At 47.9% G+C, this 25,398-nt stretch overlaps 1 protein-coding gene across 1 annotated transcript in view; it reads left to right on the top strand.

Annotated features, from left to right (window-relative positions):
* Positions 1 to 23,529, top strand: part of LOC141054055 (uncharacterized) — a 40,928-nt gene extending 17,399 nt beyond the window's left edge. The window contains exons 5-7 of the mRNA XM_073551225.1: positions 13,808 to 13,903; positions 18,163 to 18,312; positions 22,985 to 23,529. Of these exons, the coding sequence (XP_073407326.1) occupies positions 13,808 to 13,903; positions 18,163 to 18,312; positions 22,985 to 22,999 (261 nt within the window). The 3' untranslated portion in view covers positions 23,000 to 23,529. The remainder of the gene's footprint in view (positions 1 to 13,807; positions 13,904 to 18,162; positions 18,313 to 22,984) is intronic.
* Positions 23,530 to 25,398: the final 1,869 nt, after the last annotated feature.

The following is a 25,398-nucleotide window of genomic DNA, read 5'->3' as shown; positions in this document are numbered from 1 at the left end:
ATAGGGTTAGGTTCCTGCTAAAATACCCTCTGGGGGCGCTGTTCCACTAGTGTCTATGGAAAAACTTGTTGGAATAGTGGTGAGAAATGGTACTGCACCTTATGGAAGTATGGTATCTGTAACCTGCAGATTTAGAGGAAGCATCTCCCAGAAATGACAGGTCCTCCGCAGAACACAGCAGTCCTGACATGCTCTGTGCTGCTGGGGACCTTGAAATGTATAATATCCAAATTGTCCCCTTCCATTTAACATCCGGCATAAGACAGAGACTCATATAAAGCCTCCTAGAAACATCAGCCCTTTATTTGTGAACTCCTCTCCTGAAATACTCTGTGCTGCTTGACAGACTATTAGACAAGACTATGGTCTCACACAAAAAGAACATACTGCTCTCCTGTAATCCTATGTGCTTCTGTGAACGTTGTACTTTGTATTTGTCATTCTGTGACTTGCTGCAAGATCAGCACACTCCTCTCCTAAAATACTCTGTGCTGTTACACTGACGATGCGACACTGTGACCCCACACAAGATCAGCACACTCCTCTCCTGAAATACTCTGTGCTGCTGGACTGACTCTGCGACACTGTGACCCCACACAAGATCAGCACACTCCTCTCCTGAAATACTCTGTGCTGCTACACTGACTGCAACACTGTGACCCCACACGAGATCAGCACACTCCTCTCCTGAAATACTCTGTGCTGCTGGACTGACTCTGCGACACTGTGACCCCACACAAGATCAGCACACTCCTCTCCTGAAATACTCTGTGCTGCTACACTGACTGCAACACTGTGACCCCACACGAGATCAGCACACTCCTCTCCTGAAATACTCTGTGCTGCTGGACTGACTCTGCGACACTGTGACCCCACACAAGATCAGCACACTCCTCTCCTGAAATACTCTGTGCTGCTACGCTGACTGCAACACTGTGACCCCACACGAGATCAGCACACTCCTCTCCTGAAATACTCTGTGCTGCTACACTGACTCTGCGACACTGTGACCCCACACGAGATCAGCACACTCCTCTCCTGAAATACTCTGTGCTGCTACACTGACTCTGCGACACTGTGACCTCACACGAGATCAGCACACTCCTCTCCTGAAATACTCTGTGCTGCTACACTGACTCTGCGACACTGTGACCCCACACAAGATCAGCACACTCCTCTCCTGAAATACTCTGTGCTGCTGGACTGACTCTGCGACACTGTGACCCCACACAAGATCAGCACACTCCTCTCCTGAAATAATCTGTGCTGCTACACTGACTCTGCGACACTGTGACCTCACACGAGATCAGCACACTCCTCTCCTGAAATACTCTGTGCTGCTACACTGACTGCGACACTGTGACCTCACACAAGATCAGCACACTCCTCTCCTGAAATACTCTGTGCTGTTACACTAACTCTGCGACACTGTGACCTCACACAAGATCAGCACACTCCTCTCCTGAAATACTCTGTACTGCTACACTGACTGCGACACTGTGACCCCACACAAGATTAGCACACTCCTCTCCTGAAATACTCTGTGCTGTTACACTGACTCTGCGACACTGTGACCCCACACGAGATCAGCACACTCTTCTGCTGAAATACTCTGTGCTGCTACACTGACTCTGCGACACTGTGACCCCACACAAGATCAGCACACTCCTCTCCTGAAATACTCTGTGCTGCTGGACTGACTCTGCGACACTGTGACCCCACACGAGATCAGCACACTCTTCTGCTGAAATACTCTGTGCTGCTACACTGACTGCGACACTGTGACCCCACACGAGATCAGCACACTCTTCTGCTGAAATACTCTGTGCTGCTGGACTGACTCTGCGACACTGTGACCCCACACGAGATCAGCACACTCTTCTGCTGAAATACTCTGTGCTGCTACACTGACTGCGACACTGTGACCTCACACGAGATCAGCATACTCTTCTCCTGAAATACTCTGTGCTGCTACACTGACTCTGCGACACTGTGATCTCACACAAGATCAGCACACTCCTCTCCTGAAATACTCTGTGCTGCTACACTGACTCTGCGACCCCACACAAGATCAGCACACTCCTCTCCTGAAATACTCTGTGCTGCTACACTGACTCTGCGACACTGTGACCTCACACGAGATCAGCACACTCTTCTCCTGAAATACTCTGTGCTGCTACACTGACTGCGACACTGTGACCTCACACGAGATCAGCACACTCCTCTCCTAAATACTCTGTGCTGCTACACTGACTCTGCGACACTGTGACCCCACACAAGATCAGCACACTCTTCTCCTGAAATACTCTGTGCTGCTGGACTGACTCTGCGACACTGTGACCCCACACAAGATCAGCACACTCCTCTCCTGAAATACTCTGTGCTGCTACACTGACTGCGACACTGTGACCTCACACGAGATCAGCACACTCCTCTCCTGAAATACTCTGTGCTGCTACACTGACTCTGCGACACTGTGACCTCACACGAGATCAGCACACTCTTCTCCTGAAATACTCTGTGCTGCTACACTGACTGCGACACTGTGACCTCACACGAGATCAGCACACTCCTCTCCTAAATACTCTGTGCTGCTACACTGACTCTGCGACACTGTGATCTCACACAAGATCAGCACACTCCTCTCCTGAAATACTCTGTGCTGCTACACTGACTCTGCGACACTGTGACCCCACACAAGATCAGCACACTCCTCTCCTGAAATACTCTGTGCTGCTACACTGGCTCTGCGACACTGTGACCTCACACGAGATCAGCACACTCTTCTCCTGAAATACTCTGTGCTGCTACACTGACTCCGACACTGTGACCTCACACGAGATCAGCATACTCCTCTCCTGAAATACTCTGTGCTGCTACACTGACTCTGCGACACTGTGACCCCACACAAGATCAGCACACTCTTCTCCTGAAATACTCTGTGCTGTTACACTGACTGCGACACTGTGACCTCACACGAGATCAGCACACTCCTCTCCTGAAATACTCTGTGCTGCTACACTGACTCTGCGACACTGTGACCTCACACAAGATCAGCACACTCCTCTCCTGAAATACTCTGTGCTGCTGGACTGACTCTGCGACACTCTGACCTCACACAAGATCAGCACACTCCTCTCCTGAAATACTCTGTGCTGCTGGACTGACTCTGCGACACTGTGACCTCACACAAGATCAGCACACTCCTCTCCTGAAATACTCTGTGCTGCTGGACTGACTCTGCGACACTGTGACCTCACACGAGATCAGCACACTCCTCTCCTGAAATACTCTGTGCTGTTACACTGACTGCGACACTGTGATCTCACACGAGATCAGCACACTCCTCTCCTGAAATACTCTGTACTGCTACACTGACTGCGACACTGTGACCTCACACGAGATCAGCACACTCTTCTCCTGAAATATTCTGTGCTGCTACACTGACTGCGACACTGTGATCTCACACAAGATCAGCACACTCCTCTCCTGAAATACTCTGTGCTGCTGGACTGACTCTGCGACACTGTGACCCCACACAAGATCAGCACACTCCTCTCCTGAAATACGCTGTGCTGCTACACTGACTGCGACACTGTGACCCCACACAAGATCAGCACACTCCTCTCCTGAAATACTCTGTGCTGCTACACTGACTCTGCGACACTGTGACCCCACACAAGATCAGCACACTCCTCTCCTGAAATACTCTGTGCTGCTGGACTGACTCTGCGACACTGTGACCCCACACAAGATCAGCACACTCCTCTCCTGAAATACTCTGTGCTGTTACACTGACGCTGCGACACTGTGACCCCACACAAGATCAGCACACTCCTCTCCTGAAATACTCTGTGCTGCTGGACTGACTCTGCGACACTGTGACCCCACACAAGATCAGCACACTCCTCTCCTGAAATACTCTGCGCTGCTACACTGACTGCGACACTATGACCCCACACGAGATCAGCCCACTCCTCTCCTGAAATACTCTGTGCTGCTGGACTGACTCTGCGACACTGTGACCCCACACAAGATCAGCACACTCCTCTCCTGAAATACTCTGTGCTGTTACACTGACTCTGCGACACTGTGACCCCACACAAGATCAGCACACTCCTCTCCTGAAATACTCTGTGCTGCTGGACTGACGCTGCGACACTGTGACCCCACACAAGATCAGCACACTCCTCTCCTGAAATACTCTGTGCTGCTGGACTGACTCTGCGACACTGTGACCCAACACAAGATCAGCACACTCCTCTCCTGAAATACTCTGTGCTGCTACACTGACTCTGCGACACTGTGACCTCACACAAGATCAGCACACTCCTCTCCTGAAATACTCTGTGCTGCTGGACTGACTCTGCGACACTGTGACCCCAGACGAGATCAGCACACTCCTCTCCTGAAATACTCTGTGCTGCTGGACTGACTCTGCGACACTGTGACCTCACACGAGATCAGCACACTCCTCTCCTGAAATACTCTGTGCTGCTACACTGACTGCGACACTGTGACCTCACACGAGATCAGCACACTCTTCTCCTGAAATACTCTGTGCTGCTACACTGACTCTGTGACACTGTGATCTCACACAAGATCAGCACACTCCTATCCTGAAATACCCTGTGCTGCTACACTGACTCTGCGACACTGTGACCCCACACAAGATCAGCACTCTCCTCTCCTGAAATACTCTGTGCTGCTACACTGACTCTGCGACACTGTGACCTCACACGAGATCAGCACACTCCTCTCCTGAAATACTCTGTGCTGCTACACTGACTGCGACACTGTGACCTCACACGAGATCAGCACACTCCTCTCCTGAAATACTCTGTGCTGCTACACTTACTCTGCGACACTGTGACCCCACACAAGATCAGCACACTCCTCTCCTGAAATACTCTGTGCTGTTACACTGACGCTGCGACACTGTGACCCCACACAAGATCAGCACACTCCTCTCCTGAAATACTCTGTGCTGCTGGACTGACTCTGCGACACTGTGACCCCACACAAGATCAGCACACTCCTCTCCTGAAATACTCTGCGCTGCTACACTGACTGCGACACTATGACCCCACACGAGATCAGCCCACTCCTCTCCTGAAATACTCTGTGCTGCTGGACTGACTCTGCGACACTGTGACCCCACACAAGATCAGCACACTCCTCTCCTGAAATACTCTGTGCTGTTACACTGACTCTGCGACACTGTGACCCCACACAAGATCAGCACACTCCTCTCCTGAAATACTCTGTGCTGCTGGACTGACGCTGCGACACTGTGACCCCACACAAGATCAGCACACTCCTCTCCTGAAATACTCTGTGCTGCTGGACTGACTCTGCGACACTGTGACCCAACACAAGATCAGCACACTCCTCTCCTGAAATACTCTGTGCTGCTACACTGACTGCGACACTGTGACCTCACACGAGATCAGCACACTCTTCTCCTGAAATACTCTGTGCTGCTACACTGACTCTGTGACACTGTGATCTCACACAAGATCAGCACACTCCTATCCTGAAATACCCTGTGCTGCTACACTGACTCTGCGACACTGTGACCCCACACAAGATCAGCACTCTCCTCTCCTGAAATACTCTGTGCTGCTACACTGACTCTGCGACACTGTGACCTCACACGAGATCAGCACACTCCTCTCCTGAAATACTCTGTGCTGCTACACTGACTGCGACACTGTGACCTCACACGAGATCAGCACACTCCTCTCCTGAAATACTCTGTGCTGCTACACTTACTCTGCGACACTGTGACCCCACACAAGATCAGCACACTCTTCTCCTGAAATACTCTGTGCTGCTACACTGACTCTGCGACACTGTGACCTCACACAAGATCAGCACACTCCTCTCCTGAAATACTCTGTGCTGCTGGACTGACTCTGCGACACTGTGACCCCAGACGAGATCAGCACACTCCTCTCCTGAAATACTCTGTGCTGCTGGACTGACTCTGCGACACTCTGACCTCACACAAGATCAGCACACTCCTCTCCTGAAATACTCTGTGCTGCTGGACTGACTCTGCGACACTGTGACCTCACACGAGATCAGCACACTCCTCTCCTGAAATACTCTGTGCTGTTACACTGACTGCGACACTGTGATCTCACACGAGATCAGCACACTCCTCTCCTGAAATACTCTGTACTGCTACACTGACTGCGACACTGTGATCTCACACAAGATCAGCACACTCCTCTCCTGAAATACTCTGTGCTGCTGGACTGACTCTGCGACACTGTGACCCCACACAAGATCAGCACACTCCTCTCCTGAAATACTCTGTGCTGCTACACTGACTGCGACACTGTGACCCCACACAAGATCAGCACACTCCTCTCCTGAAATACTCTGTGCTGCTACACTGACTCTGCGACACTGTGACCCCACACAAGATCAGCACACTCCTCTCCTGAAATACTCTGTGCTGCTGGACTGACTCTGCGACACTGTGACCCCACACAAGATCAGCACACTCCTCTCCTGAAATACTCTGTGCTGCTGGACTGACTCTGCGACACTGTGATCTCACACGAGATCAGCACACTCCTCTCCTGAAATACTCTGTGCTGCTACACTGACTACGACACTGTGACCCCACACGAGATCAGCACACTCTTCTCCTGAAATACTCTGTGCTGCTGGACTGACTCTGCGACACTGTGACCTCACACAAGATCAGCACACTCCTCTCCTGAAATACTCTGTGCTGCTGGACTGACTCTGCGACACTGTGACCTCACACGAGATCAGCACACTCCTCTCCTGAAATACTCTGTGCTGCTGGACTGACTCTGCGACACTGTGACCTCACACAAGATCAGCACACTCCTCTCCTGAAATACTCTGTGCTGCTGGACTGACTCTGCGACACTGTGACCTCATACGAGATCAGCACACTCCTCTCCTGAAATACTCTGTGCTGTTACACTGACTGCGACACTGTGATCTCACACGAGATCAGCACACTCCTCTCCTGAAATATTCTGTACTGCTACACTGACTGCGACACTGTGATCTCACACAAGATCAGCACACTCCTCTCCTGAAATACTCTGTGCTGCTACACTGACTGCGACACTGTGATCTCACACAAGATCAGCACACTCCTCTCCTGAAATACTCTGTGCTGCTGGACTGACTCTGCGACACTGTGACCTCACACGAGATCAGCACACTCCTCTCCTGAAATACTCTGTGCTGCTGGACTGACTCTGCGACACTGTGACCTCACACAAGATCAGCACACTCCTCTCCTGAAATACTCTGTGCTGCTGGACTGACTCTGCGACACTGTGACCTCATACGAGATCAGCACACTCCTCTCCTGAAATACTCTGTGCTGTTACACTGACTGCGACACTGTGATCTCACACGAGATCAGCACACTCCTCTCCTGAAATATTCTGTACTGCTACACTGACTGCGACACTGTGATCTCACACAAGATCAGCACACTCCTCTCCTGAAATACTCTGTGCTGCTACACTGACTGCGACACTGTGATCTCACACAAGATCAGCACACTCCTCTCCTGAAATACTCTGTGCTGCTGGACTGACTCTGCGACACTGTGACCCCACACAAGATCAGCACACTCCTCTCCTGAAATACTCTGTGCTGCTGGACTGACTCTGCGACACTGTGACCCCACACAAGATCAGCACACTCCTCTCCTGAAATACTCTGTGCTGCTACACTGACTGCAACACTGTGACCCCACACGAGATCAGCACACTCCTCTCCTGAAATACTCTGTGCTGCTACACTGACTCTGCGACACTGTGACCCCACACGAGATCAGCACACTCCTCTCCTGAAATACTCTGTGCTGCTACACTGACTCTGCGACACTGTGACCTCACACGAGATCAGCACACTCCTCTCCTGAAATACTCTGTGCTGCTACACTGACTCTGCGACACTGTGACCCCACACAAGATCAGCACACTCCTCTCCTGAAATACTCTGTGCTGCTGGACTGACTCTGCGACACTGTGACCCCACACAAGATCAGCACACTCCTCTCCTGAAATAATCTGTGCTGCTACACTGTCTCTGCGACACTGTGACCTCACACGAGATCAGCACACTCCTCTCCTGAAATACTCTGTGCTGCTACACTGACTGCGACACTGTGACCTCACACAAGATCAGCACACTCCTCTCCTGAAATACTCTGTGCTGTTACACTAACTCTGCGACACTGTGACCTCACACAAGATCAGCACACTCCTCTCCTGAAATACGCTGTACTGCTACACTGACTGCGACACTGTGACCCCACACAAGATTAGCACACTCCTCTCCTGAAATACTCTGTGCTGTTACACTGACTCTGCGACACTGTGACCCCACACGAGATCAGCACACTCTTCTGCTGAAATACTCTGTGCTGCTACACTGACTCTGCGACACTGTGACCCCACACAAGATCAGCACACTCCTCTCCTGAAATACTCTGTGCTGCTGGACTGACTCTGCGACACTGTGACCCCACACGAGATCAGCACACTCTTCTGCTGAAATACTCTGTGCTGCTACACTGACTGCGACACTGTGACCCCACACGAGATCAGCACACTCTTCTGCTGAAATACTCTGTGCTGCTACACTGACTGCGACACTGTGACCTCACACGAGATCAGCACACTCTTCTCCTGAAATACTCTGTGCTGCTACACTGACTCTGCGACACTGTGATCTCACACAAGATCAGCACACTCCTCTCCTGAAATACTCTGTGCTGCTACACTGACTCTGCGACCCCACACAAGATCAGCACACTCCTCTCCTGAAATACTCTGTGCTGCTACACTGACTCTGCGACACTGTGACCTCACACGAGATCAGCACACTCTTCTCCTGAAATACTCTGTGCTGCTACACTGACTGCGACACTGTGACCTCACACGAGATCAGCACACTCCTCTCCTAAATACTCTGTGCTGCTACACTGACTCTACGACACTGTGACCCCACACAAGATCAGCACACTCTTCTCCTGAAATACTCTGTGCTGCTGGACTGACTCTGCGACACTGTGACCCCACACAAGATCAGCACACTCCTCTCCTGAAATACTCTGTGCTGCTACACTGACTGCGACACTGTGACCTCACACGAGATCAGCACACTCCTCTCCTGAAATACTCTGTGCTGCTACACTGACTCTGCGACACTGTGACCTCACACGAGATCAGCACACTCTTCTCCTGAAATACTCTGTGCTGCTACACTGACTGCGACACTGTGACCTCACACGAGATCAGCACACTCCTCTCCTAAATACTCTGTGCTGCTACACTGACTCTGCGACACTGTGATCTCACACAAGATCAGCACACTCCTCTCCTGAAATACTCTGTGTTGCTACACTGACTCTGCGACAATGTGACCCCACACAAGATCAGCACACTCCTCTCCTGAAATACTCTGTGCTGCTACACTGGCTCTGCGACACTGTGACCTCACACGAGATCAGCACACTCTTCTCCTGAAATACTCTGTGCTGCTACACTGACTCCGACACTGTGACCTCACACGAGATCAGCATACTCCTCTCCTGAAATACTCTGTGCTGCTACACTGACTCTGCGACACTGTGACCTCACACGAGATCAGCACACTCTTCTCCTGAAATACTCTGTGCTGTTACACTGACTGCGACACTGTGACCTCACACGAGATCAGCACACTCCTCTCCTGAAATACTCTGTGCTGCTACACTGACTCTGCGACACTGTGACCTCACACAAGATCAGCACACTCCTCTCCTGAAATACTCTGTGCTGCTGGACTGACTCTGCGACACTCTGACCTCACACAAGATCAGCACACTCCTCTCCTGAAATACTCTGTGCTGCTGGACTGACTCTGCGACACTGTGACCTCACACAAGATCAGCACACTCCTCTCCTGAAATACTCTGTGCTGCTGGACTGACTCTGCGACACTGTGACCTCACACGAGATCAGCACACTCCTCTCCTGAAATACTCTGTGCTGTTACACTGACTGCGACACTGTGATCTCACACGAGATCAGCACACTCCTCTCCTGAAATACTCTGTACTGCTACACTGACTGCGACACTGTGACCTCACACGAGATCAGCACACTCTTCTCCTGAAATATTCTGTGCTGCTACACTGACTGCGACACTGTGATCTCACACAAGATCAGCACACTCCTCTCCTGAAATACTCTGTGCTGCTGGACTGACTCTGCGACACTGTGACCCCACACAAGATCAGCACACTCCTCTCCTGAAATACGCTGTGCTGCTACACTGACTGCGACACTGTGACCCCACACAAGATCAGCACACTCCTCTCCTGAAATACTCTGTGCTGCTACACTGACTCTGCGACACTGTGACCCCACACAAGATCAGCACACTCCTCTCCTGAAATACTCTGTGCTGCTGGACTGACTCTGCGACACTGTGACCCCACACAAGATCAGCACACTCCTCTCCTGAAATACTCTGTGCTGTTACACTGACGCTGCGACACTGTGACCCCACACAAGATCAGCACACTCCTCTCCTGAAATACTCTGTGCTGCTGGACTGACTCTGCGACACTGTGACCCCACACAAGATCAGCACACTCCTCTCCTGAAATACTCTGCGCTGCTACACTGACTGCGACACTATGACCCCACACGAGATCAGCCCACTCCTCTCCTGAAATACTCTGTGCTGTTACACTGACTCTGCGACACTGTGACCCCACACAAGATCAGCACACTCCTCTCCTGAAATACTCTGTGCTGCTGGACTGACGCTGCGACACTGTGACCCCACACAAGATCAGCACACTCCTCTCCTGAAATACTCTGTGCTGCTGGACTGACTCTGCGACACTGTGACCCAACACAAGATCAGCACACTCCTCTCCTGAAATACTCTGTGCTGCTACACTGACTGCGACACTGTGACCTCACACGAGATCAGCACACTCTTCTCCTGAAATACTCTGTGCTGCTACACTGACTCTGTGACACTGTGATCTCACACAAGATCAGCACACTCCTATCCTGAAATACCCTGTGCTGCTACACTGACTCTGCGACACTGTGACCCCACACAAGATCAGCACTCTCCTCTCCTGAAATACTCTGTGCTGCTACACTGACTCTGCGACACTGTGACCTCACACGAGATCAGCACACTCCTCTCCTGAAATACTCTGTGCGGCTACACTGACTGCGACACTGTGACCTCACACGAGATCAGCACACTCCTCTCCTGAAATACTCTGTGCTGCTACACTTACTCTGCGACACTGTGACCCCACACAAGATCAGCACACTCTTCTCCTGAAATACTCTGTGCTGCTACACTGACTCTGCGACACTGTGACCTCACACAAGATCAGCACACTCCTCTCCTGAAATACTCTGTGCTGCTGGACTGACTCTGCGACACTGTGACTCCAGACGAGATCAGCACACTCCTCTCCTGAAATACTCTGTGCTGCTGGACTGACTCTGCGACACTCTGACCTCACACAAGATCAGCACACTCCTCTCCTGAAATACTCTGTGCTGCTGGACTGACTCTGCGACACTGTGACCTCACACGGGATCAGCACACTCCTCTCCTGAAATACTCTGTGCTGTTACACTGACTGCGACACTGTGATCTCACACGAGATCAGCACACTCCTCTCCTGAAATACTCTGTGCTGCTACTCTGACTGCGACACTGTGACCTCACACGAGATCAGCACACTCTTCTCCTGAAATACTCTGTGCTGCTACACTGACTCTGTGACACTGTGATCTCACACAAGATCAGCACACTCCTATCCTGAAATACCCTGTGCTGCTACACTGACTCTGCGACACTGTGACCCCACACAAGATCAGCACTCTCCTCTCCTGAAATACTCTGTGCTGCTACACTGACTCTGCGACACTGTGACCTCACACGAGATCAGCACACTCCTCTCCTGAAATACTCTGTGCTGCTACACTGACTGCGACACTGTGACCTCACACGAGATCAGCACACTCCTCTCCTGAAATACTCTGTGCTGCTACACTTACTCTGCGACACTGTGACCCCACACAAGATCAGCACACTCTTCTCCTGAAATACTCTGTGCTGCTACACTGACTCTGCGACACTGTGACCTCACACAAGATCAGCACTCTCCTCTCCTGAAATACTCTGTGCTGCTGGACTGACTCTGCGACACTGTGACCCCAGACGAGATCAGCACACTCCTCTCCTGAAATACTCTGTGCTGCTGGACTGACTCTGCGACACTGTGACCTCACACGAGATCAGCACACTCCTCTCCTGAAATACTCTGTGCTGCTGGACTGACTCTGCGACACTGTGACCTCACACGAGATCAGCACACTCCTCTCCTGAAATACTCTGTGCTGTTACACTGACTGCGACACTGTGATCTCACACGAGATCAGCACACTCCTCTCCTGAAATACTCTGTACTGCTACACTGACTGCGACACTGTGACCTCACACGAGATCAGCACACTCCTCTCCTGAAATACTCTGTGCTGTTACACTGACTGCGACACTGTGACCTCACACGAGATCAGCACACTCCTCTCCTGAAATACTCTGTGCTGCTGGACTGACTCTGCGACACTGTGACCCCACACAAGATCAGCACACTCCTCTCCTGAAATACTCTGTGCTGCTGGACTGACTCTGCGACACTGTGATCTCACACGAGATCAGCACACTCCTCTCCTGAAATACTCTGTGCTGCTACACTGACTACGACACTGTGACCCCACACGAGATCAGCACACTCTTCTCCTGAAATACTCTGTGCTGCTGGACTGACTCTGCGACACTGTGACCTCACACAAGATCAGCACACTCCTCTCCTGAAATACTCTGTGCTGTTACACTGACTGCGACACTGTGACCTCACACGAGATCAGCACACTTCTCTCCTGAAATACTCTGTGCTGCTGGACTGACTCTGCGACACTGTGACCCCACACAAGATCAGCACACTCCTCTCCTGAAATACTCTGTGCTGCTGGACTGACTCTGCGACACTGTGATCTCACACGAGATCAGCACACTCCTCTCCTGAAATACTCTGTGCTGCTACACTGACTACGACACTGTGACCCCACACGAGATCAGCACACTCTTCTCCTGAAATACTCTGTGCTGCTGGACTGACTCTGCGACACTGTGACCTCACACAAGATCAGCACACTCCTCTCCTGAAATACTCTGTGCTGTTACACTGACTGCGACACTGTGATCTCACACAAGATCAGCACACTCCTCTCCTGAAATACTCTGTGCTGCTGGACTGACTCTGCGACACTGTGACCTCACACGAGATCAGCACACTCCTCTCCTGAAATACTCTGTGCTGCTGGACTGACTCTGCGACACTGTGACCTCATACGAGATCAGCACACTCCTCTCCTGAAATACTCTGTGCTGTTACACTGACTGCGACACTGTGATCTCACACGAGATCAGCACACTCCTCTCCTGAAATATTCTGTACTGCTACACTGACTGCGACACTGTGATCTCACACAAGATCAGCACACTCCTCTCCTGAAATACTCTGTGCTGCTGGACTGACTCTGCGACACTGTGACCCCACACAAGATCAGCACACTCCTCTCCTGAAATACTCTGTGCTGCTGGACTGACTCTGCGACACTGTGACCCCACACGAGATCAGCACACTCTGCTCCTGAAATACTCTGTCGCTGTGTTACTATTGATCACTCATTTGTTTCCTGTACAGGACACAGAAGAACATGTGAAAATAAAGAAGTATCTGAAGTCAAAGAATAAAGAAAAGAGAAGAAGAAGCAAGGGCCACAAGCACTCCCACTATCCGGTAATGCACGCTCACTATCCGGTAATGCACGCTCACTATCCGGTAATGCACGCTCACTATCCGGTAATGCATTCTCACTATCCGATAATGCACGCTCACTATCCGGTAATGCATTCCCACTATCCGGTAATGCACGCTCACTATCCGGTAATGCACGCTCACTATCCGGTAATGCATTCCCACTATCCGGTAATGCACGCTCACTATCCGGTAATGCATTCCCACTATCCGGTAATGCACGCTCACTATCCGGTAATGCATTCCCACTATCCGGTAATGCACGCTCACTATCCGGTAATGCACGCTCACTATCCGGTAATGCATTCTCACTATCCGATAATGCATGCTCACTATCCGGTAATGCATTCCCACTATCCGGTAATGCACGCTCACTATCTGGTAACGCGCTCCCACTATCTGGTAACGCGCTCCCACTATCTGGTAACGCGCTCCCACTATCTGGTAACGCGCTCCCACTATCTGGTAACGCGCTCCCACTATCTGGTAACGCGCTCCCACTATCCGGTAATGCGCTCCCACTATCCGGTAATGCACGCTCACTATCTGGTAATGCGCTCCCACTATCCGGTAATGCACTCCCACTATCTGGTAATGCACTCCCACTATCTGGTAATGCACTCCCACTATCTGGTAATGCACTCCCACTATCTGGTAATGCACTCCCACTATCTGGTAATGCACTCCCACTATCTGGTAATGCACTCCCACTATCTGGTAATGCACTCCCACTATCCGGTAATGCACGCTCACTATCCGATAATGCACGCTCACTATCCAGTAATGCACGCTCACTATCCGGTAATGCACTCCCACTATCCGGTAATGCACGCTCACTATCCGGTAATGCACGTGTCGCCCACTATCCGGTAATGCACGCTCACTATCCGGTAATGCACTCCCACTATCCGGTAATGCACTCCCACTATCCGGTAATGCACGCTCCCTGCAGTAGAATCTCAGCCAGGATCACAAAGGGTTAATCATTCAACTTTGCAATCAAACCTTCTGTAACTTTGCATTTGTGCCCATTTTGTCTGTTTTTCGTGTTTTTCACCCGTTTGTCCTTTGTGTTCACCGTCTTTGTTTTTTCGTTTTTCTTTAGTGCTCCCCATGTGATTGAGGTTTGGGGGTTTCTAACTGTTTTCAGCCAATCCTTTATTTGTGGCTGTTTAACCCCTCCACAATATATGATGTACAGTAATGCCCTATGTCGTGATTCTGACTTTTCGATGTCCACATCTTTCCCATCATTCCACGCACCTATTGGCGCTCCCGTCACCGTGATCTCAGCTGGGGGTCTGCTGAAGACCCCCGTGACTGTCATTACTCTTGTGAAAGCCAGCGTTTAGCACTGGACCAGGACTTTTGCCATACGTAGCACTACTGTGGAATCGCTGCGTATAGTACAAGCGATCCGACGATCACGGGCTCAAGTTAAATACAGTTAAAAGTGAAAAAAATGTTTTTAAAAATATTTTTTTTTTTTTAAATCAAATACTTTATATTTTAGAAATATTACATACATAAATATACAGTAGAGTACAAATTATAATAATTTCCCCATTTTTTAATAAATGCAAATACACCAAACACATCCCCCCCCCCCCCGTCACGCATCTGCGATCCTTATCCATGCGTTACAATGTTGTACACTTTTTTTTATAACCCTAATATCCTATTTTTGACGAGTTCTGCAGAAGCCAATTCGGGAAAGTCCATCCGGCCCCCCCAGATATTCTCTTGCCTCTTTTCATGTAGATGCTTCGTTCCATGAGGATTACAGAATTAACTCTACAGATTAAAGCAGTCTGGCTATTGCTGGCCTACCCCATGCCTCCGACGCCACCTCCTCTACATGTCCTAAAATACACGCCAATGGATCCCGAGTAATATTTTGCTTCCGTCACTCTTTCCACTAAATTTTAGGACCCCAATCCAAAATGCCTGTAATCTTGGACAAGACCATAGCGTCTAAAGAATGTCCGCTTCATCCATCGTACATCTCGGCCATCCAGAGTCTGCCCTTAGTCCAGCCTTTTTCATCCACACAGGTGTCCTGTATACCCTATGTATAGTGTGTAACTGCGACCCCCTCCCAGATCCACTCATAGATATTCCCACTGCTCGTCCGATATGTCTCCCAGATCCCTTGTCCATTTGGATCTCGCCATCAATGGGTGTCTATCCAAAAACGTACCCAGCAATCCCCTGTAAATTATCGATATAAGACCCCCTAGTGCCCCTCTGGGGGCCAAGTGTATTCAACATACTGTCATGCTGTATCACTATCGGAGTGTCGCAGCTGCAGATACTGGTAAAACATAGTATGCTCCAAAGGGAACTCTTCCCGAAGTGTCTCACCATCTAGCAACTGCGACACATGCCATATACCTAGTCTTCTCCACTGTCCAGAATTCCGTAGACTTAGCAGTTCAGTCAGCCGGGGGGTCAAACCAAATGGCTGTGCACCTCGTGTATTCCCCTATACCCCTCCATAGCTTTATTTTTTTCCATAGTTTTTCAAGCAACGCCAAAGTTGGAAACCTTTTAGGATTCAGACAAAATTTACCCGCCTCCCGAGCAGCCAGCGGCGGGCCCCTCCGTGCCACATGAGATATAACCTTCCCCGCTGAGCTTATAAGATCATGATCCCCCCCATCCTATCAAATGCTGGCACTGGGACCCAATATAACAACCACCATGGGTTGGGAACCGCCATCAACTTTTGGACGTTGCAACAGTTCCAACTTAATACGAGCTCGACCTCCTTTCTGTATCAAATCACGGAAAATGGCGTTAATTTTATAAAATCTCTTTTGAGGCGGCCAAACCGGTGCATTGTGTGGCTGAGGCATAAGTGTCATCTTTATTAAGTTAGCACGCCCAGCCATTGTGAAATTTAATTTCCTCCGTGCCGTAATTTTCTGTGTAAATTTACCGAGCAGCGGGTTCAAATTAAGTCTTTCCTAATCTTCAATATTATTTGACGCCCTAATGCCCAAGTAAGTGAATTCTGTCACCACCTGATCCGGAGTCCCGTCACCCAGCAGCAACAAAACGGACTGATCCCAAATAATGCAGATATACTAGAATATCCGTCTAGAACCCTCATCACCATCTCCCAAAAATAGCAACGTGTGGTCAGCATAGAGCGCCCCTTTTTCCTCCTGTATCCCATATTTAAATCCTACCATCTTTTGATCCCTTGTAATCGTTGCTGCCAGTGGCGGCTCTATTGCTACAGCAAACAATAAAGGGGATAAAGGGCTTCCCTGCCGTGCGCCTCTAAACAAGGAAACCCCTCAGACATTGGCCCATGTACCCGGACCTTGGCCCTAGGAGCAGTATATAGCAACTGAACCCATCTGATAAACACTTCCCCAAAGCCCAAGCGCTGCAGCGTAGCCCACCAGGATTTCCATTCTACGCTATCGAACGCTCTGGCCGCGTCCAACGACGAGATCGCTCCATGCCCGTCACTATCCGCCTTCACTTGCATATTAATAAAAAGTCTCCTCAAATTCGTCGCTGTGGACTTGTTAGATCCCATGCACTATAGATGTCATCACTTTATTTAGCCATCATTTTAGCCAGAAGTTTTGCATCCGTCGTTAGTAGTGAGATTGGGCGATACGAGGCCGGCTCAGTAGGGTCCTTGCCAATAATTGCCTCCCGCCTGGACCGGGGAAGCTCACCTCTATCTAACCCTGCCTTGTATACTTCACCAGGCGAGCCATCCATCCCTGGAGCCTCTTCATTAGCCATAGAGGCCAGCGCCACCTCCAGCTCCTCCAAGCTAAACGGTCGATCCAATCATTGCTGACTCTCTGCAGACAATCGGCTCTGACCCAGAAACCATTCATCTCTGGATCTGTCGGATGTGCCTCTGACCTATATAATTTAATAGCATGCCCACAGGATCTCTAACCTCCTGCCCGTCGTCTCCCCTCAAGGCTATTAATATTTTTAAAATATTTTTAAAAAATTACAAAAGCTAAAATCATCTTCGCGTTGATCCATTAAAAGTAAACAGAGAGATAACACACAGCAATCATCAGTGATCAAGTGATCGCCAGGACCGATAGTGGCCAAATCATCTCTCCAGAGTCTCTACACCTGACTTCACCACTGAGCGCCCCCTGCTGTACACTCCCAGTAGTGCAGAGCTTATATGCAGCAAGAAACAGCATTACTGTATTTAGATAAACCGCAAAACCGCGTATTTGTCATCAACGCAGACCGAGGATCCAGAGATCGGACACAACAAGAGGCGCAAACATCACAAAGGGAAGAAGGAAAGAGATCATGTCAGAACCGAGGCTTTCACTGGTCTTTCAGGAATCTCACCTAACATGGAGAAAGTGCGTCCGGACAATCGTAACCCACAGGTAACGATCCACATAAGGAAGGAATATAAAGCGTGGTGCGTTCTTGTATATAGGGGCAGTATTAGCCGGAGTCACGCTAGAGAGAAATATGGACGAGTGCTATGCGAGAAAAAAATCACAGCACTCGTCCCAATGTTCATCTATGGGGCGGCTCCCATCATCATCTGGGTTTTCTCTCGCCTGTATTATACGTGCGGGTATATGGCAGCATGCTGCACCGTATTACGCCCGAGCCTCGCCGATGCAAGTCTATGGGGGCGAGAAAACAACAGATTGCACACGGACCATGCGTGTGACTGGCGAGAAATACGCACCGATGTCGTTTAGAAAAGCCGGCAATTCTGAAGATCTGTGGGGCGGAAGGATGGATTGTCCGGGTGTGGCATCTGTTGACGGGTAGGTCGGGAGTCGGTTAATTACCTCTGCAGAAGTTGTACTTGTGCGGCTGAGCTTTTGTGAAGTGGGGTATAAATTTATAACTATACCAGTTTGATAATAAAGGATATTGCGATGGGGTTTGGGGGGAGGTGGAGAGGGGGGTACTAGGTATAGGGGCTAGTTCATGGTAAATGAAAATGTTTCAATCTACTTTGTAATTTTGCGTATCTGTCTGAAGTTTGTGTCAGACTGTATTACATTTTTGATATATGCCTTAATAAAAAGTACTTGATTAAAAAGAAAAGAGAAAAGCCGGCAATTCAGTGCACTGTACTGTAAAATCACACTGACATGTTAAAATAGAATAGATAGAATACATGTATACACATAGTATAAGTATATATATGTATGTCATTGACACACACACACATATATACAGTATATATATAATTTCATATAGGTGGCAGAATAGTGAAAATTCAATTGTCGGCATCTATAAAATTATTACAGAACCCGACAGGATATGAGACGTGGTTGTTTACATACATTAAACCATTGCATATCCGTTAGATTTATATATGTCCCTCACTAATAATGTTAGTAGTGTGTGTGTGTAAAATTTTGGAGCTGTAGGTGTTTAATTAAAAGATTAATTCACAGAAAAAACTTGCGTGGGCTCCCGTGCAATTTTCTCCGCCAGAGAGGGCAAGCCAGTAACTGAGGGCAGATATTAATAGCCTAGAGAGTGACCATGGTTATTGGGCCCCCTCGGCTAAAAAAATCTGCCCCCAGCCACCCAGAAAAAGCACATCGGTAAGATGCTCCAATTCTGGCACTTAGGGTCCCTTTTCACTTAGTGACGCACCAGCGATCCCGACAACGATACGACCTGGTAAGGATCACTGGTGCATCGCTAAATGGTCGCTAGTAAGCTGCCAAACAGGCAGATCTCTTCAGCGACGCAGCAACCATCCAGCGATCCTCGCCGGTCGTTGGGACCTTGTCACACAACAGCTTTTCTGACGATTCCAGCCTGCGTCCCTGGCGAGGTCGCTGTTGCGTCACAAAATCGGTGACGCTTCAGCGATCTCGCTAGCGATCTCACTATGTGAGACGGGGGCTTAACCCTCTCTCTTCCCACTTGCCCTGTAGCGGGTGCATATGGGGTAATAAGGGGTTAATGTCACCTTGCTATTGTAAGGTGACATTAAGCTTGGTTAATAATGGAGAGGTGTCAATAAGACACCTCTCCATTATTAATCCACTAGTCTGAAATGGTTAAAAAAACACACATTAAGAATATAGACTTTTAATGAAATCAATAAACACGCATTTTTTCCATCTTTATTTCACATCCAATCGAAGCCATCGTTCTCCTGTAAAAAATCCAAAATAAAAAAGCAACAATATCTCATACCTGTCCGCCGTACAGTCAAGTTCCACGCTGCAATCCATCTGAAGGGGTTAAATAGTTTACAACCGGGAGCAGTGCTACTGTGACCACCCCGGCTGTAAACCACGGAGGAATGAAGGAAAAGCTGCCTGCAAAGCCTCCCTGCCAGACCGGAGATGAACTAATTAGCGTGGGAACGTTTCTGAACTTTTTCCCACGATGTCGGTTCACCGCGAGTCAGGCGGGGAGTCAGCGCAGCCTCAGTGACTATCGCTGACTAGTGGATTAATAATAGATAGAAGTCTTATTGACACCTCTCCATTATTAACCAGGCTTAATGTCACCTTACAATAGCAAGGTGACATTAACCCCTTATTACCCCATATGCCACCCGCTACAGGGCAATGGGACGAGAGAGGGTAAGTGCCAGAATTGCACAAAAACAGTGGTCCCTCTCTTGGCTACTAATTTCTGCCCTCAGTCACTGGCTTGCCCTCTTTGGCGGAGAAAATAGGGCGGGAGCCCACGCAAGTTTTTCTGTGAATTAATCCTTTAATTTAACACCTACAGCTCCTAAACTTTACACATACACACACTACTAACATTATTAGTGAGGGTCATATATAAATCTAACGGATATGCAATGGTTTACTGTATGTAACCCATGTCTCATATCCTGTCGGGTTCTGTAATGATTTTACAGAAGTTGACAATTGAATTATCACCTATTCTGCTATCTACCTCTGTATGAAATATAAATATATATATATATATATATATGTGTATATATATAACCACTCTGCCCTGAAGGGCAGCATCCCGGAGTCGCCTCTTCACTGTAGACGCTGACACTGGCGTTTTGTGTGTACTATTTAAAGAAGCTGCCAGTTGATGACCTGTGAGGCGTCAATTTCTCAAACTACAGACTCTGTTACTTGTCTTGTTGCTCAGTTGTGCAGCGGGGACTCCCACTTCTCTTTCTACTCTGGTTAGAGTCTGTTTGTGCTCTCCTCTGAAGGGAGTAGTACACACCGTTGTAGGAAATCTTCAGTTTCTTGGCAGTTTCTCTCATGGAATAGCCTTCATTTCTAAGAACAAGAATAGACTGTCGAGTTTCACATGAAAGTTTTTTTCTGGCCATTTTGAGAGTTTAATGGAACCAACAAATGTAATGCTCCAGATTGTCAACTAGCTCAAAAGAAGGTCAGGTTTATAGCTTCCCTAATCAGCCAAACTGTTTTTAGCTGTGCTAACGAACTTGCACAAGGGTTTTCAAGGGTATTCTAACCATCCATTAGCCTTCTTACACAGTTCGCAAACACAAAGTACCATAAGAACACTGGAGTGATGGTTGTTGGAAATGGGCCTCTATACACCTATGAAGATATTGCATTACAAAACAGACATTTGCAGCTAGAATAGTCATTTACCACATTAACAATGTATAGAGTGTATTTCTGAATCATTTAATGTTAGCTTCATTGGAAAAAACTGTGCTTTTCTTTAAAAAATAAGGACATTTCTAAGAGACCCTAAAAATATTCAGAATTGAGAGTCCTCAGTGGTTGATACCTTTTAATGGCTAACTGAAAAGGTATCAACCACTGAGGAATCTCTGAATATTTTTCTATCTACTGGCTAACACGGTAGTGTATATATAGACTGTATATATGTTTTCACGAATAGTTTAGGCCATGCATCCATTATATGTCCATACGGATGCTTAGATGCGAGTAAATCGCATCCTCGCATTGCACACGGATGGCATACGGATCACTGTTCAGTGAACATTTGTGCGATTCTCGACCGTATTTTTATACGTTGTGTGTGACTCCAGCTTTATAGTAGTTATATTCTTGTCTATAGGGGCAGTATTATTGTATATATATTCTTGTACATAGGGGACAGTATTATAGTAGTTATATTCTTGTACATAGGAGCAGTATTATAGTAGTTATATTATTGTACATAGGGGCAGTATTATAGTAGTTATATTCTTGTACATAGGAGCAGTATTATAGTAGTTATATTATTGTACATAGGGGACAGTATTATAGTAGTTATATTCTTGTACATAGGAGCAGTATTATAGTAGTTATATTATTGTACATAGGGGCAGTATTATAGTAGTTATATTCTTGTACATAGGAGCAGTATTATAGTAGTTATATTATTGTACATAGGGGCAGTACTATAGTAGTTATATTCTTGTACATAGGGGCAGTATTATAGTAGTTATATTCTTGTATATAGGAGCAGTATTATAGTAGTTATATTCTTGTACATAGGAGCAGTATTATAGTAGTTATATTCTTGTATATAGGAGCAGTATTATAGTAGTTATATTCTTGTACATAGGGGCAGTATTATAGTAGTTATATTCTTGTACATAGGGGACAGTATTATAGTAGTTATATTATTGTACATAGGAGCAGTATTATAGTAGTTATATTCTTGTACATAGGGGCAGTATTATAGTAGTTATATTCTTGTACATAGGAGTAGTATTATAGTAGTTATATTCTTGTACATAGAGGCAGTATTATAGTAGTTATATTCTTGTATATAGGAGCAGTATTATAGTAGTTATATTCTTGTACATAGGAGTAGTATTATAGTAGTTATATTCTTGTACATAGAGGCAGTATTATAGTAGTTATATTCTTGTACATAGGGGCAGTATTATAGTAGTTATATTCTTGTCCATAGGGGGCAGTATTAGAGTAGTTATATTCTTGTACATAGGAGTAGCGAGCTCCTGTAAGATGAAGTCTGTGCTTCATGACGGGGTTATAGCACCAAAAAGAATAAAATAATGGAATTTATAGAATGTAGTATGTGATTGTTGTCGTGTGACTGATTCCTGTGTTTTTGTTGTTTTCTTCTCTACTCGTATTACAGGATATGACCGAATGAAGATAAATCCATCGTCCCATTATCCTGTGATCATTAGTTGCGCTGCGGAGAGATGGAGGACTTCTTTACTGCATGCCCTTTGTAGTATTTAGCATCTTTAGTCTCACAATATTGAATGTTTAGTCCATAGGACACAATGTATCTCTGTACTCTCACAGGAACTGATGGCTCTTCTGCTGCTGCTGGGAAGCGACTGTCGGCGGCAGAGAACATTACACAGTTTAGATTCATTAGGAGCCGGCGCTTGTAGGAAATAAAGTCAGTAACTTAACTTTGATTTGTTGTTTTGTGCAACTGATGAAAGTTCAAATGCTGATTCCTCCACGGCCCATCTCCCCAGATCAGAAGCCTGAGAAAAACGAAGGAGCTTGGACACAGAGTTGCCAGCAGCCATCACTTCTATTGCAACAGCCGTGACTTCAGAGAACTATATAATCCGCATTGACAGCTCAGTGTCACAATAGTCTGCTGAGTGAGCGCTTAAAACATTTTACCTGCAAAGAAAGTTCAATAAACAATAGTACCAAAGAGTTCTGTATAAAATGTTAATGTTAGTGTTAGTTCATTGCCCTGCCCATACAGCTTTGTATAGCATCTGTTGTGACAAAGAATTAATGGGATAATGTAATAAGTATATTTTTGAATGTAAAAACTACTTCTAACTCTACAGCCACCACTAGGGGGAGCTCCCTGTATACAGAGATACATGATAAGATCCTGTCTGCAGCCACCACTAGGGAGAGCTCCCTGTATACAGAGATACATGATAAGATTCTGTCTGCAGTCACTACTAGGGGGAGATCTCTGTATACAGAGATACATGATAAGATCCTGTCTGCAGCCACCACTAGTGGGAGCTCCCTGTATACAGAGATATATGATAAGATCCTGTCTGCAGCCACCACTAGGGAGAGCTCCCTGTATACAGAGATACATGATAAGATCCTGTCTGCAGTCACCACTAGGGGGAGCTCCCTGTATACAGAGATACATGATAAGATTCTGTCTGCAGTCACTACTAGGGGGAGATCTCTGTATACAGAGATACATGATAAGATCCTGTCTGCAGCCACCACTAGTGGGAGCTCCCTGTATACAGAGATACATGATAAGATCCTGTCTGCAGTCACCACTAGGGGGAGCTCCCTGTATACAGAGATACATGATAAGATTCTGTCTGCAGCCACCACTAGGGGGAGCTCCCTGTATACAAAGAATACATGATAAGATTCTGTCTGCAGCAACCACTAGGGGGAGCGCCCTGTATACAGAGATACATGATAAGATTCTGCAGCCACCACTAGGGGGGAGCTCCCGGTATACAGAGATACATGATAAGATCCTGCAGCCATCACTAGGGGGAGCTCCCTGTATACAGAGATACATGATAAGATCCTGTCTGCAGTCACCACTAGGAGGAACTCCCTGTATACAGAGATACATGATAAGATGCTGTCTGCAGCCACCACTAGGGGGAGCACCCTGTATACAGAGATACATGATAAGATCCTGTCTGCAGCCACCACTAGGGGGAGCGCCCTGTATACAGAGATACATGATAAGATCCTGTCTGCAGCCACCACTAGGGGGAGCGCCCTGTATACAGAGATACATGATAAGATGCTGTCTGCAGCCACCACTAGGGGGAGCACCCTGTATACAGAGATACATGATAAGATCCTGTCTGCAGCCACCACTAGGGGGAGCGCCCTGTATACAGAGATACATGATAAGATTCTGACTGCAGCCACCACTAGGGGGAGTGCCCTGTATACAGAGATACATGATAAGATCCTGTCTGCAGCCACCACTAGGAGGAGCACCCTGTATACAGAGATACATGATAAGATCCTGTCTGCAGCCACCACTAGGGGGAGCTCCCTGTATACAGAGATACATGATAAGATCCTGTCTGCAGCCACCACTAGGAGGAGCTCCCTGTATACAGAGATACATGATAAGATCCTGTCTGCAGCCACCACTAGGAGGAGCGCCCTGTATACAGAGATACATGATAAGATCCTGTCTGCAGCCACCACTAGGAGGAGCGCCCTGTATACAGATACATGATAAGATCCTGTCTGCAGCCACCACTAGGGGGAGCTCCCTGTATACAGAGATACATGGTAAGATTCTGTCTGCAGCCACCACTAGGAGGAGCTCCCTGTATACAGAGATACATGATAAGATCCTGTCTGCAGCCACCACTAGGAGGAGCGCCCTGTATACAGAGATACATGATAAGATTCTGTCTGCAGCCACCACTAGGGGAAGCTCCCTGTATACAGAGATACATGATAAGATCCTGTCTGCAGCCACCACTAGGAGGAGCGCCCTGTATACAGAGATACATGATAAGATCCTGTCTGCAGCCACCACTAGGGGGAGCTCCCTGTATA

The sequence above is a fragment of the Dendrobates tinctorius genome, unplaced genomic scaffold (genome assembly GCF_039654945.1).
Source record: "Dendrobates tinctorius isolate UK_male_01 unplaced genomic scaffold, ASM3965494v1 ptg000173l, whole genome shotgun sequence".
NCBI lineage: Eukaryota > Metazoa > Chordata > Amphibia > Anura > Dendrobatidae > Dendrobates > Dendrobates tinctorius.
The sequence above is the reverse complement of the archived record's forward strand: the minus strand, read 5'-3'. Positions and strand labels throughout refer to the sequence as shown.